The following is a 13,265-nucleotide window of genomic DNA, read 5'->3' on the forward strand; positions in this document are numbered from 1 at the left end:
AGTATGTTTTACTTTTTGTCTTAGGTTCGTAATTACTGTTTCCCTTCCTTCTAAAAATTCATTTATCTCTTTCAGTAAAAAGAACAGTAATAATATGTTGAACAACTCTGAAATAAATTTTGTCATGTAAAAAATTAATTACGCATTCCGAACCTGGTCACTGTAGTCCTCCGGGAATTGCCTCTGCACCTCAGGATCTGTAAATAATTGACAGATAATATTAATTGGCTTTGGATTAGTGAGCAAGCAGAGGATCACACATTAATATTTGATCAGAAGATGATAGCAGCCCTGGCAGGGGATCCAAGGGGGGCAGCTGAGGCTGCTACGTTGATGAGCACAGGGAAGGACTCAGCGAAGCACTCCCACTACCCTCCTCCAGAAATACAAAAAAGAAAAATTGTAAAGACCTGATGCTACTGTTAACTTTAGACTATTACCTAATGCAAAAATCTTGCCAGCTGCAAACTGCCCTCGACACATTTTTCCAGAGAAAGTGAGTCTTAAATCTGCTTCACTTTTCTTCTCTTATCAGAAGTATCCTTTTCACAGTTACAGATGTGGGCTTGTATGTTTGGGTAGGGGTGGGGTCGGGGGCAGGGGTTGGGGAGAAGCCAGGGTGAAAACAAGGATCAGACAAGAACTCTTTCAAGGAAGAAATGCAAAATTTCCTGTTTTAAAAAAATAAAATAAATTCTTCCCAAAATATTTATGCTCTCTTGAAAATAGATGAAAAATTTCAAAAGAAAACAATACTTTTAGCTTGTCAGTGTTAACAAAATATCATATGAGATTAGACTTGCTCAGAAACTATAAAAATACATAGGTGAAGATATCTTTCATGACCAATCTGTTTAAAATGGAATCAGGAAAGTGGTCACTTGATTCTTCAACATAATTGCAGGATAACCCAATGCCATCATCTCTAAATCAATATAGAAGTGTACTAATTAAAAGCTATTAGCACTCCATTTGCTATTGATTAGGGAAACATTCAGTCTTTTCTAAAAGAGAGATCTGGTTCCTCAGAGACACATTAAGAGGAGTGATCAGAATAGTATCTATTTGAGAAATCATGTATCAATACAAAATGCTTTCATAAAACCACAATATTAGAAGGTCCCCAACCACAGTGAGTATAGTATATACTACTCAGTTGTCATATCTATCTTCTAAAATATCAATTTATTTCTCCATAAAAGTGAATCTATGTAAAAGTCAAAGTCCTCCATGTCACAAGATAAAAATGCAATTAATTGTTCTGCAATTAAAGAATCAAAAAGGGGGGAAATTATGGGCCTATTCACAAACTACATTTAAATCTTACAAATGTTAGTTTTCAAGTCAATGGATGTCATTTTTCAACACTCAATACTAATTACAAAAGGAATATTCAAAAGGTCACACAAAAAGCAGAACTTTCCAAAACAGGTGGTGCAGAAAAGTTGAAACTACCTGTACACTACTTTAGCTCTTAAAGTGTCTTCCGGTTGACTTCAAAACTAGGGACAAATTTCTTTACCCTCATCTGCAAATACTAGGAAGACACGAATGACATGTCTAGACCAGCACTAGTAGAATTCTAGAGTAATCCTCATTGCAGTACCTTGCAGGGCTGCTCTGGTAAATCAGAGAAAGTAGCTGCTGAAAACACACAAGGACTTGTGGATGTTGTGACAGGAGGCCAGAAGGCACAATCTTGTGGCATGAAAAGCACTAGGTCCAGGGCGGGGGTGGGGATAATGAGGACTTGCCAGCAGGATGCAAAGAGACAGCCACAAGCCCAGCAAACCCCTAAAAATGTGCTGTGGGGGTGGAGTAGAAGATCCAAAAAGAGGGCTCTAATTCCTAAAATATATATAAATGACTCTGTCCAGAAAAATAACTGGTATTTTAGGATTTAAAATTTGCTACTGAGACCCACCCCCCACACTCCCCGCAAAAATGCAGCTCTAAGTCACTGATGGACACAGTAATACAGAGGCTGGAAAAGCCACAAAATAATCTAAGGCTTATTCTTTTTCTTCCAGTTGTCATGTGGTGAACAGTTAACTCTTCAACAAGAAAACTTCATACAAAAATGACTCACATATAAATCTTTAATATCAAGTCCTCTTTTCTGCTTCCTCAGGCTTCCCCAGTGGCTCAGTGGGTAAAGCGTCTGCCTACAATGTGGGAGACCTGGGTTTGATCCCTGGGTCGGGAAGATCCCCTGGAGAAGGAAATGGCAACCCACTCCAGTACTCTTGCCTGGAAAATCCCCTGGATTGAGAAGCCGGGTAGGCTATAGTCAATGAGGTCGCAAAGAGTCGGACACGACTGAGCGACTTTCCCTTCCTCTTTTCTGCAATAGTTTGTTTCTTGGGAACCACAAAAATATCAATGGAAATAAAGATGGAATAAAGTAAAAAACTACTTTTTATCACCATTTGCTGAGAGGATGAATATCAGAAACCAAAATTTGTAGTATATTCTTCAATTTTAAAAATGTTTGCTTATAAGTAGGAAAAGGAAGGTCTTTAAATCTCTTTAACCAACTAAGCCAACCATGTTAACAATAAACTACATTAATAATTTGTTGATTTTTAAAATGCATTTTATTCATATATACATAGACTTGTAAAAAGAAAAGGAAAATAGATGAAAAACATCAACCTGTTTTAATACAATGAAAGTAAAAATGACCATGGAACTCCAAGATGGGGGTCATTCAAACCATATTATTCTAAACACTGCCTCAATGATAGGCAGCATCAACTAAGTACCTTCATCAACTAAATTCCTTCAACTGTCCTGAGACTAACCCTAGAGTGGGATTCCCAGATTTTAACAGAATCATGTTCCAAGATAATACATGATTATTTACAATGACTCAAGTATAAAGGTTTTGATTCCCTTTCTATAAGACCCTGAGATTAAAAAAAAAAAAAAAAAACTTCATAGGTCTTTAACACTCTCAACAGCAACATAAAAAAAAAAAAAAGGCAATGCCTTTTAAAACTAAAGCCCAACCTATAAAGTTCCATTCAATTAGCTCAAAGATCCAGTCTGACAGTTAATAAACCTATGAAAGCCATTTTGTAAAAATTAACACAAAAACCAAAAAAAATTTGTATGCATTTTCTTTAAATGTCTATTTTGCACAGGAGGTTGAAATCATTTTTCACATTGAGTCAATTGCAATGCCTTAATGTCACCAAAATATCGACATTGGAAACATCTGAGTTAAAAAGGTCCAAATACAATCTGCTTTTCTCAAGCAACACAACACCAGCCTTACTAACAGTTTCAGCATGGCACATGTACAAAACCTAGCACCCTGCAGTTCAGCAAACCGCCTTTAAATTTTCTGTCTGGCAGCAATCCACTTGCGTGTCTGTATGCTTTTACAAGTACTCTATGTATTTCATTGCATCAGCTGCATTTCTTTGAGTTTTTAAATGGTCTGGGAACATTTTATGAAATGTTCTATATCTTTATATGGAAAATAACATACACTGGAAAACTGTGCATCAGTCTAATATTTATGTATCTATTTCTTTACCCACCATCCAATGCTATAATTGCTAATGCTCCAAAATTTCTTCTCACATTCATACCCTCACTGCCAAATGCAGTGTCACCAAACAGCTAACTTCCAACACAAAAATCTGACGATGAGAGTACTACCAAGGAAAAAAGGAAAAATTAACAATTTGTTTAGGCTTTGGTAGTAAGGATAGTTATCAGCATATATCAAGCTTTCTCTAAGAATTGTCCCTCTGACAGAAAATTAAGAACTTAATATAGTAACGCACTACACCCTTCTTTCTCAGCAAATTTCTCCAGCTTTAACGGATTATTTAAAAAATTAAAAATCAATTTCAATATCTCCCAGGAAAACACAATCTTTTTGTTGAAACGTATTTAAAATATCTTGCTAACAAGATGTATGGTATGGAAGAGTCCATACATGACTTAACCACATAAGGCTAAAAAGAGATAGCTGGCTCTAGAACAAGATTTTGCATTATGTCAATCTGATGAGACATTACCTTTTCTCAGCACTGTGACCATGCAAGACACTGACCCCACACTGACACATGTGTGCCACTTCCACTGGAGGTCACAAAAGCATTTCCATATTTAAAGCAGACAGTTTACAGTATAGGACTCCCAAGAGCATAGTCTCATTCAGGAGTAGATATGACATGACCACGCTTAATAGCCTATGTCTTCGCAGCAAAACAAAAACAAAAAACTGATCTCAGAAGAAATGCTTTTTTTTTCCTTAAGAAAAGCTAATTTTCTTCTATCTCAATAGCCTTTTTACTGTAACATACTATTAAATCTTTAAGATATACCAGATTGCCACAGGATGTTTAATTAATAGAATAACAGTTTGGGCAAGACTTACTGGAAAGGCACTATAAATTATTTTACACAGGCTCCAAAACCTTGAGTGCTGCCTTAGGCTTAAAGTTTCTAGAAAACGTGGCAGACAGATCTTTTACGACAGAAATGCAAAATAATTCATAGAAGTACCGTGCTTATGTAGGAGGGCCCATTTGTAAACTGGTAACTAAAAAGTGTACATACACACAAACACATAGCTTACCAAATTATTCTCCTGTTTTCCTTTGCCACACCAATGACTGACTCCATTTGAAGGTCAAGCCATGACACTTTAACTGATTATTGAAAAATACACTGATTTCATTTTCTGTGAAAGATGTAGCAACTGTACAGTAATCAAATGTTACAATCTTCTACAACTGGAGCTCTTTTAGGAAATTTAAAAGAAACTGCAAATGTAGCCATTAACATGGAAATCTACATTGCTTTCACTTTTAACATGCTAGATATCAAGGCAGAAAATGTTATATTTAACACCTACTAAATTCCAACCATTATCTCTAGGATATTTCAGTCAATAAGAGACAAATAGTGAACACATGTAAGCTTACAACAATAAAAATATGCCCTGTTAAAGTGAAGACTTTAAAATGAGGTATAACGATATAATCTCATTGTTCAATTTCATGGAGTTTAAGATACTATCTTCCTTTCCCCTAAAACCATAAATGTTAATCCCAGCTGTAATCAGATTTAATTTTCCAGATGAGAAGATGAGAATATGCTGCAAATGAGTAATAGTCCATTACACTGCTCTTTCTCTAACGACACTTTCCATTTTTATATACTAAAAATACAGACCCTCAGGAAATAGTCTGCAAAGTTGTACATTTTGAGGACAAACTCAATCTTCCTCAAAACACTTAAACTGTCTTTTAATCTTCAAGAAGAGAAGTTAATTTTTCGTATCATGTAGAATTAAAGTTTCTTGACAGTAGAACTGCAAACTGGACTGCACTAAACTAATAAAGAGCTTCCAGGACACTGCCTATTAAACCTGTTTTAGCTATAAAAAGCTTCACTTTATTTTATGAAATAACTGAATCATTAGTTTAGCATTTTAACTAAATGCAATCATTCTAGAAAATTATTTCATTTATAAGACTTAAAATTCACTTATTTAAAAAATATATTTTTTAAAGAAAAGTTTCACATAGTTAAAAAAAACACATTTTCCTTTTCCATGATAATGAAACAAAATGATTTATATTGTCTTTTCTTTTAAAAACTATTAATTAAAAATTACTCTACTGTATAGCACAACTTGGTACTTTGCGGTGGCTTAAATGGGAAGGAAACCCAAAAACAGGGGATATTTGCTGTACAGCAGAAACTGACTCAACTATGTGAGGCAACTATAACAATTTAAAAAAAACATTAAAAATAAAATAAACTACCTATTTTAAAAATTACTGATTCCAAAATGCAGATTTTATTCTGAAATTACCATGGAGAATAATTCACTGATTTTTTAAAAAATCATTTCAAAGTACTTTACATGAACATTCAGCCTTCATATACCAATGGAATTTCTTACTTTAAAAATCTATTCTAGGTATTACCTTTTTGCTCTAAAACATGAAAACTGTTAAGACATACAAACTTTGAGTCTTCACCAATTTTTAACCATATTTCTATTCTAGACTTTCCCCTCAACAATAGCATTTAAAATATATTCAAATACTAATTCACAGCAACCAGCCTAATAAACACAGGGGTGGTTCACCATCTACACCTATAATGAAAATCCAAATAGCGTTATTCAGTAAAGGAGAGCACAACCCACCTCAGTATGTTAAGCAATGGAACCATTCACATGCCAGATTTCTCCTCAAACTAACCATATTTTGCCTTTCAGACATATCCTGCTTCGATGTGACTATTTATGAATAAACAACAGACACTGACCTATTGTTTTCAGTTGTTGGAGTTATGAATGTAGTACAGTTACCAATTAAGTGAATCAACAAGTACTAAATGCATCAGCTGTCCTACAAATAATGAGTCCATTGACATTATGCAGTAAAATCTAGAGAGTTTCATCTATCTTTCCAGAGAATGCTGATAGATTTTGACCAGCAAATACCACTACTTACCAATAATTTGAAATATTTCTCATTAACCAATTTCACTACAGGAATACAAATCTGATCATTAACCAAATTTCTGCTGTGTAAACCCAAAAATCAAGCCTAAGTCAAATTCCAAAGGGAAATTTAAAACAGAAAAGAGATGGTATGCTGGAAACGAGGAATAAAGTCAAAAGAACACATTCACTTACACTTACCTTGTTCCCTACTGAATATCCTGGTTTTCAACTTTCACTATTATTTAAGTATTTAGGGTTTCTTACACTGGTTCAAAGTTTAGAACTAATCTGTAAAAACCTATCAGACTGATAAATATTGAAGAAGGTTTTTAATGGTTATAATCTCAGGCTTCCATTTAATTTCTCTAGGAGTTAAGATTAGTTTTACCCCACCTTTTTAAAGATTACCACAAATATCAGATTTTTATTCCAATGTGAATAATTACTTCAGACGTAACCTAAACGACAGCTGTGCCTTTTATGTACTACGAAAGTGGGATCACTGCATATGGTCTTCATTAATAGATACATTACATTTGTCAGATTTGGTGAAAAGAGATAACTTAATTATCCTCTCAAATACAACTATTGACTGAGTACCCACTATGTACTCAGCCCCAGCCCCGGGATCAAACCCTTGTCTCCTAAGTCTCCTGCACTGGCAGGAAACTTTACCACTAGCAGGTTTTGTTTTTTATGTTTTTGTTTTTTTTTTTTTTTACCACTAGTGCCACCTCGGAAGCCCTTGGTCAAAAGCGGAAAGCGTAAAAGAATTAGAATAAGCATGAGGAGGAGGAGGAGAAGAAAGATCAAGTACAACTAAATAAAACCCGGTGAACAGGAGGGGAGTTCTCATGCCCTTGGACAATCCCTGAATCCAACAAGAAAAAAGTTACCTCTTCTTTTCTGGCAAAAACTCAGCTAAAGAAAAACCACAGAGCGTTAGTTCCAAGAGCCCTCACACCTCACTGTTTACCTTGATACGAAAGATAGTCTCTCTACTTCTACTGGGGAATTGCACCTGACTTCACTTATGGCTCAGCTGGTAAAGAGTATGCATGTGCAATGCAGGAGGCCTGGGTTCGGTCCCTGGGTTGGGAAGATCCCCTGGAGGAGGAAAAGGCTACCCACTCCAGTGTTCTGGCCTGGAGAATCCCATGGACTCTATCCATAGGGTCGCATAGAGTTGGACACAACTGAGTGACTTTCATACCATGTGCCAAGCACTATAACAGGCATTTTACATAAAATGTCTAATTTTATCCTCATGACAAAGCTATGATATTGGGACTATCACAATTTTATCATAGTTAAAAAGGCAGTAAGTTATCACTCATTCAGTTAAAAAATTAGTATTTATACACAGTGCAAATCCTCTAATGTGACTGGCCCCATTGATGAATAAGACATAGTCTTTGCTCTCCCCGAGTTTACAGTTTAATGCAGAATACAAAGAATTAAACCAGCAATCATTGCAAGGCCTGGTAAATGCTATCGTAGTGATTAGCACAGGGGCACTGAGCCTAGTCCTGGCCAGGACAGAAAAAACTTCAGGGAAGAAGTGGCAGGGTCATGTGTAGAGTCCAGGGCCATGCCAGGGTTCACCTCATACGACCACAGGCCCCTTCTGAACAGCCTAGGGGAGAATGAATAAGTATTCGTGAGTCCAGGGCCCATATTTTACTTAGCTTTGTCTCCTACAAGATGTCTTACAGATTATATATACCCAGAGATATTTGGGCATAATAAAATAAATAGAATATAATAAATTCATTAAATACCCTGTCTCTCCAAATGGATAAAAGGCCAATTTCAAAACATCCAATTTGAAAAGAAGCCTTTGAATGCCACAGGCTTACTCAAGATACACTGCCATATAGTAAGCGCACAATAAATATTAGTTGTTGTTATATTATTAACCCCAGTGGAGAAATAAGCAAGCACTATAAATTAGATGGCTACAGATGTATAGGTGTACCTCAAATTGGAAATTCATGTGTTCCTGAAATAAACTTTTATAAACCCAATTAAAAATTTCCCATTGCCTGCTATTACCTACTTAGAAATATTACAACATTATCAGAAACTGATTTTCTCTGCATCGTCAGTGGTTCAAAAATCCTTTAGCTACAGTTTATTTGCCTCCTGGCATCTGTTTGCTAATGATCTGTAAACATCAAATGCACCAGGGACTCTCCCAGATTTATTGAAGAGGTGAATCTTTGTATAAACTGAAGGACCTTTCTGTTAATTCTTTTGCTTTCTAAGTTTGCATTCTAGATTTCAGAAATAGTTTTATTAAAGATTTTTGCAGTAATAATTATAATGCTATCAGCTACCACTTCCTGAATGCCTAGGTATACCAGTTGTTGCCATAAGTAGTTTTATTTTATTATTTTATTTAATCCTAACAACAACTCTGTCAGGTAAGTAGATGTAGCCTTATTTTATAAATAAGAAAAGTGAGACTCACTAAGAACAAATCCAGAGTTAAGTAACAGAGCTGGGGTTTAGCCTAGAACCACCAGACTACTAAGAATTCAACACTGGTTTTCATTTTTGCCTTTATTTATTTATGTTCTCCTGTTGATTGTCTTCTAGTCACTGTTGTGTCTCAACAATAAGAATACAGCTGGACAAATAACTAAAACTTGTGATCATGAAACATGCTTTAGCAGATTATGAAGGAGAGCTTTCCAATTTCTCTATTTAAACTTTTTTGCCAAGTTCAGGATATAAATAAAATGACTCCCAAGTAACTAACACTCAATTCAAACAGTAAGTACAATATTTCAAAGATAAGTTCATATTAAAAATTCAGAGTAATTTTGAAGGCTAGAGGTTATCCTTGTATCATCTATGAAAAAAGTCACTGGCTAAACAAAACAAATAAGAATACAGAAAAAAAATGTCTTCCTATGTAAGGAAATGTGTTTCCAAGTAACTCTAAACCAAACCACACTGAGAACTAAGGCCCAACTAGTACACACAGTATAAATAAAGCTGACACACCAGCAAGGGAAACATACTATGCCTGTCAACCAATTTTCTTATACCAAAATTCTGCCTTTCTTTCCTGGAGAAACAAGTCATTGTTACCTAGTTGTTATCTGTATCATTAGAGAAGCAGTGCCTACATCCTTTATTGCTTTTGTGTGTGTGTACATGGTAAAATATACATAACATAAAATTTGCCATTTTAACCATTAAGTGTACACTTCAGTAGCATTATACATTATTCACACTATTGTATAACCATCACCATCATCCATTTCCAAAACTTTCATCTTTGCCAACTAAAATTCCGAACCCATTAAAAAAAATTGGCCATTGTTCCCTCCCCCTCCTCCAGCCCCTGGCAACCATCCTTCTTCTTTCTGCCTCTATGAATTTAACTACTCTAGCTACATCACATTAGTGGAGTCATACAATATTTGTCCTTTTGCGACTGGCTTATTTCACCTGGCAATGTCTTCAAGGCTCATCCCTGCTGCAGCATGTGTCAGAATTTCCTTTCTTTTTAAGGATGAATAATAAGAAAATTGTGTCCACAGACAGATGAATGGAGAAACACATTCATCTATCTGTGGACACAAGTTTCTTCCATCTTCTGGCTTTTGTAATAATGTTGCTATGAATGTGTGTATACAGATATTTGTTCAAATTCCTGCTTTCTTTGGATATTTATCTAGAAGAGGAGATGCTGGATCATATGGTAATTCTACATTTAATTTTTTTTAGAACGGTTCTTTAAATTTTTACTAGTATCCTGTTAGCAAAATCATTTGAAGGTCCCATAAACACATTCCTTTAACTTTCCCTCATTTCTTACTTCTTCGGCTAACTGTGGAAACTACACTTTTGAGAGTAGTCTTATATGTTATAACTTGGTCACTTTCCCTAAAACCCTGGTGGTCTCCAACTGGGATGGTCTCCAAAATGTACAGAACTAAACTTGACCATGCTTTATTCACCACACTTTGACTTATTCTGAAGAATTATTCAGATCATCTTCATTAACTTTCTATCTTAATAAACAGCTCTGTTAGGTTCTTCTAATATGGTTGAAGACTTTCATGTTTTTAAAAAGCTAGAATCCTTAGCCTGGCCATTAAGACAAACCCACCCAGGACTTTCTCGGGGGCTCCTGCCAATGCAGGAGACAGGTTCACTCACTAGTCTGGGAAGATCCCACATGCTGCAGAGCAGCTAAGCCCAAGCATCACAACTATTGAGCCTATGCTCTAGAGCCCGGGAACCACAGCTATTGACCCCCTGTGTGTACCACTGCTACGAAAGCCCATGTACCCTAGAGTCCAAGCTCCACAACTAGAGAAGCTAGCACAATGAGAAGCCTGCTCACCCAAACTAGAGAAAAGCCTGAGCAGGAGGAAAGATCCAGCACAGCCAAAAATAAATAAAATTACATACGTAAAAAAGACAAACCCACACAACTTCATCTCTACTTCTTAAAAACAAATTTCCAAATCTAGCCCGCCTGATCAATTTACTTTCCTACAAAACCTGATGTCTTCTCATGTCTAAATCAGACCATGCTGTCAGACATCAGAATTTATAAATTTGGCCAATTATATATTCTTACATGAATTAATATTCAATCACCCTAGCACTTAAAAAAATTAAAAAGGAACCATGTCCACCATCTCAAGTACAGTGAATTTTACACATGACTGGTAAATGAACAGTAAGCTGGCACATTCACTTACACTGCTCCCCGACTCAAGAAGCTCCTTTACGTCTTTCTAGCACTCATGGTCAGCTGGCAGCAAAACTCTCAGCCTCTAAGTTCCCAACACATTCTCACGTTCTTACTGTGGTCAAAAGCTGGCTTCCTCGTGAGCCCTCTCAAGCGGTGAATGTTTCCTCTCCACTTCTCTTCCCGCTGACCTGAAGGTGGAGTAGGTGCTCTCTGCTCCTTGTTGTCACTTTAGGAAACTTCCTCCCTCATTTTCCAGAACTCCAGATTTCAGTAGAGTCACCAGACTGTATTCCTCCTCCTAACTCTGCTGTCATCTGCTGCTTTTCATTCCTTAACCTTCATGAATCCTGGTGCACTGCCCCTCACTCTGCCCCTCCTCCCACCACGGTCTTACTGATTTTGCTACATAGTCACTTAGATGATGTTTCTAAATCCCAAAATTCTTGATTTTTTGCCCTCCTCTCTGCCCAAGGAACTTGTTCTCCAGCAGTCTCAGCTACTCACTTCCAGGGTCATACCTGAACTCTACAGCTCTAATAACTGAAACCCCCTCAATAACCACAGTCTCAAGCACCTCAGGCTCCAACCATGACCTACCTCCTTTCCTTCAGTTCATTCTTCTCTAAAGCATCCCAACTTCATTCTTCAATTCCACAATGACCTACACTCTATCAATCTCTTCACTGCCCTTCATCCACCTCAAATCTACACTATCCTCCTTATCTAGCCTAAATTCTATTTTGTAACTATTCCTTCACAGACATCCTTGACTCCTTCATGCCTCTCTTACTTTGCCCTTCTTCCCTGGCAAAACCATAATCCTTGTTAAATATTGTTATCTACCTATACCCCTGTACCTGACTGTGGCTAAAGAAATCCACACAATTGTGCTAACTTTAAATCTGAATTACTCACTGTAAGTGAGCTTTAATGTGACTTGGTAATTACACCACATTTTCCTTAAGTCATCACTCTTTTACTCTCCTTAATGACTATGTCATACTTTCTCCAACTTTCCCAACCTCAATTAACACTAATTATCTTAACTTGCCCCTCTAGTGAGAAAATCGGGCAATCACAAGAGAACTCTCACAAGCCTCCTCTGCCACTTTTATCCACTTATTATCTCTGACCCCAAAGACTCTGCCTTCATCCCATTACTATGAAGCACTGTCCACAGAGTCTGAAAAGACCCTTCCTCCACTTGTGAACTAGGATTATATCCCCTCTCACCAACTCAAATAATGCTCTGCCAATTTTTTTGTTCTATTAATTTTACCTCTCTGCTGGATCTTCCTCATCAGCATGCAAATCTACTATTTTTTCCGCAATATTTTGAAAAGGTCAAGCCCACCTCCTCACCATGGCTACCTCTCCATTCCTCTCATCCTTAGTCAGTCAGTTCAGTAGCTCAGTTGTGTCCAACTCTTTGTGGCCCCATGGACTGCAGCATGCCAGGCCTTCCTGTCCATCACCAACTACGAGAGCCTACTCAAACTCATGTCCATTGCCTCGGTGATGCCATCCAACTGTTTCATCCTCTGTTGTCCCTGTCTCCTTCCGCCTTCAATCTTGCCCAGCATCAGGGTCTTTGCTACTGCATCAATTATTCACATCAGGTGGCCAAAGTATTAAGAGTTTCAGCTTCAGCATAAGTCCTTCCAATGAACATCCAGGACTGATTTTCTTTAGGATGGACTGGTTGGATCTCCTTGCAGTCCAAGGAAGTCACAAGAGTCTTCTCCAACACCACACTTCAAAAGCATCAATTCTTGGGCGCTCAGCTTTCTTTACAGTCCAACTCTCACATTCATACATGACAACTGGAAAAACCCTAGCTTTGACTAGACAGAACTTTGTTGGTAAAGTAATGTCTCTGCTTCTTAATGTGCTGTCTAGGTTGGTCATAACTTTTCTTCCAAGGAGCAAGCGTCTTTTAATTTCATGGTTGCAATACCATCTGCAGTGATTTTGGAGCCCCCCAAATAGAGTCTCTCACTATTTCCATTGTTTCCCCAACTATTTGCCATGATCTTAGTTTTCTGAATGTTGAGTTTTAAG

At 36.9% G+C, this 13,265-nt stretch overlaps 1 protein-coding gene across 4 annotated transcripts in view; it reads right to left on the bottom strand.

The window, feature by feature from the left end:
- Positions 1-13,265, bottom strand: part of DENND1A (DENN domain containing 1A) — a 541,554-nt gene that overhangs the window by 395,447 nt on the left and 132,842 nt on the right. For all 4 annotated transcript variants that reach the window (XM_018055748.1, XM_018055746.1, XM_018055747.1 and 1 more), the window contains exon 3: positions 154-197. In XM_018055748.1, coding sequence (XP_017911237.1) covers positions 154-197 — 44 coding nt within the window. The remainder of the gene's footprint in view (positions 1-153; positions 198-13,265) is intronic.

The sequence above is a fragment of the Capra hircus genome, chromosome 11 (genome assembly GCF_001704415.2).
Source record: "Capra hircus breed San Clemente chromosome 11, ASM170441v1, whole genome shotgun sequence".
Lineage (NCBI taxonomy): Eukaryota > Metazoa > Chordata > Mammalia > Artiodactyla > Bovidae > Capra > Capra hircus.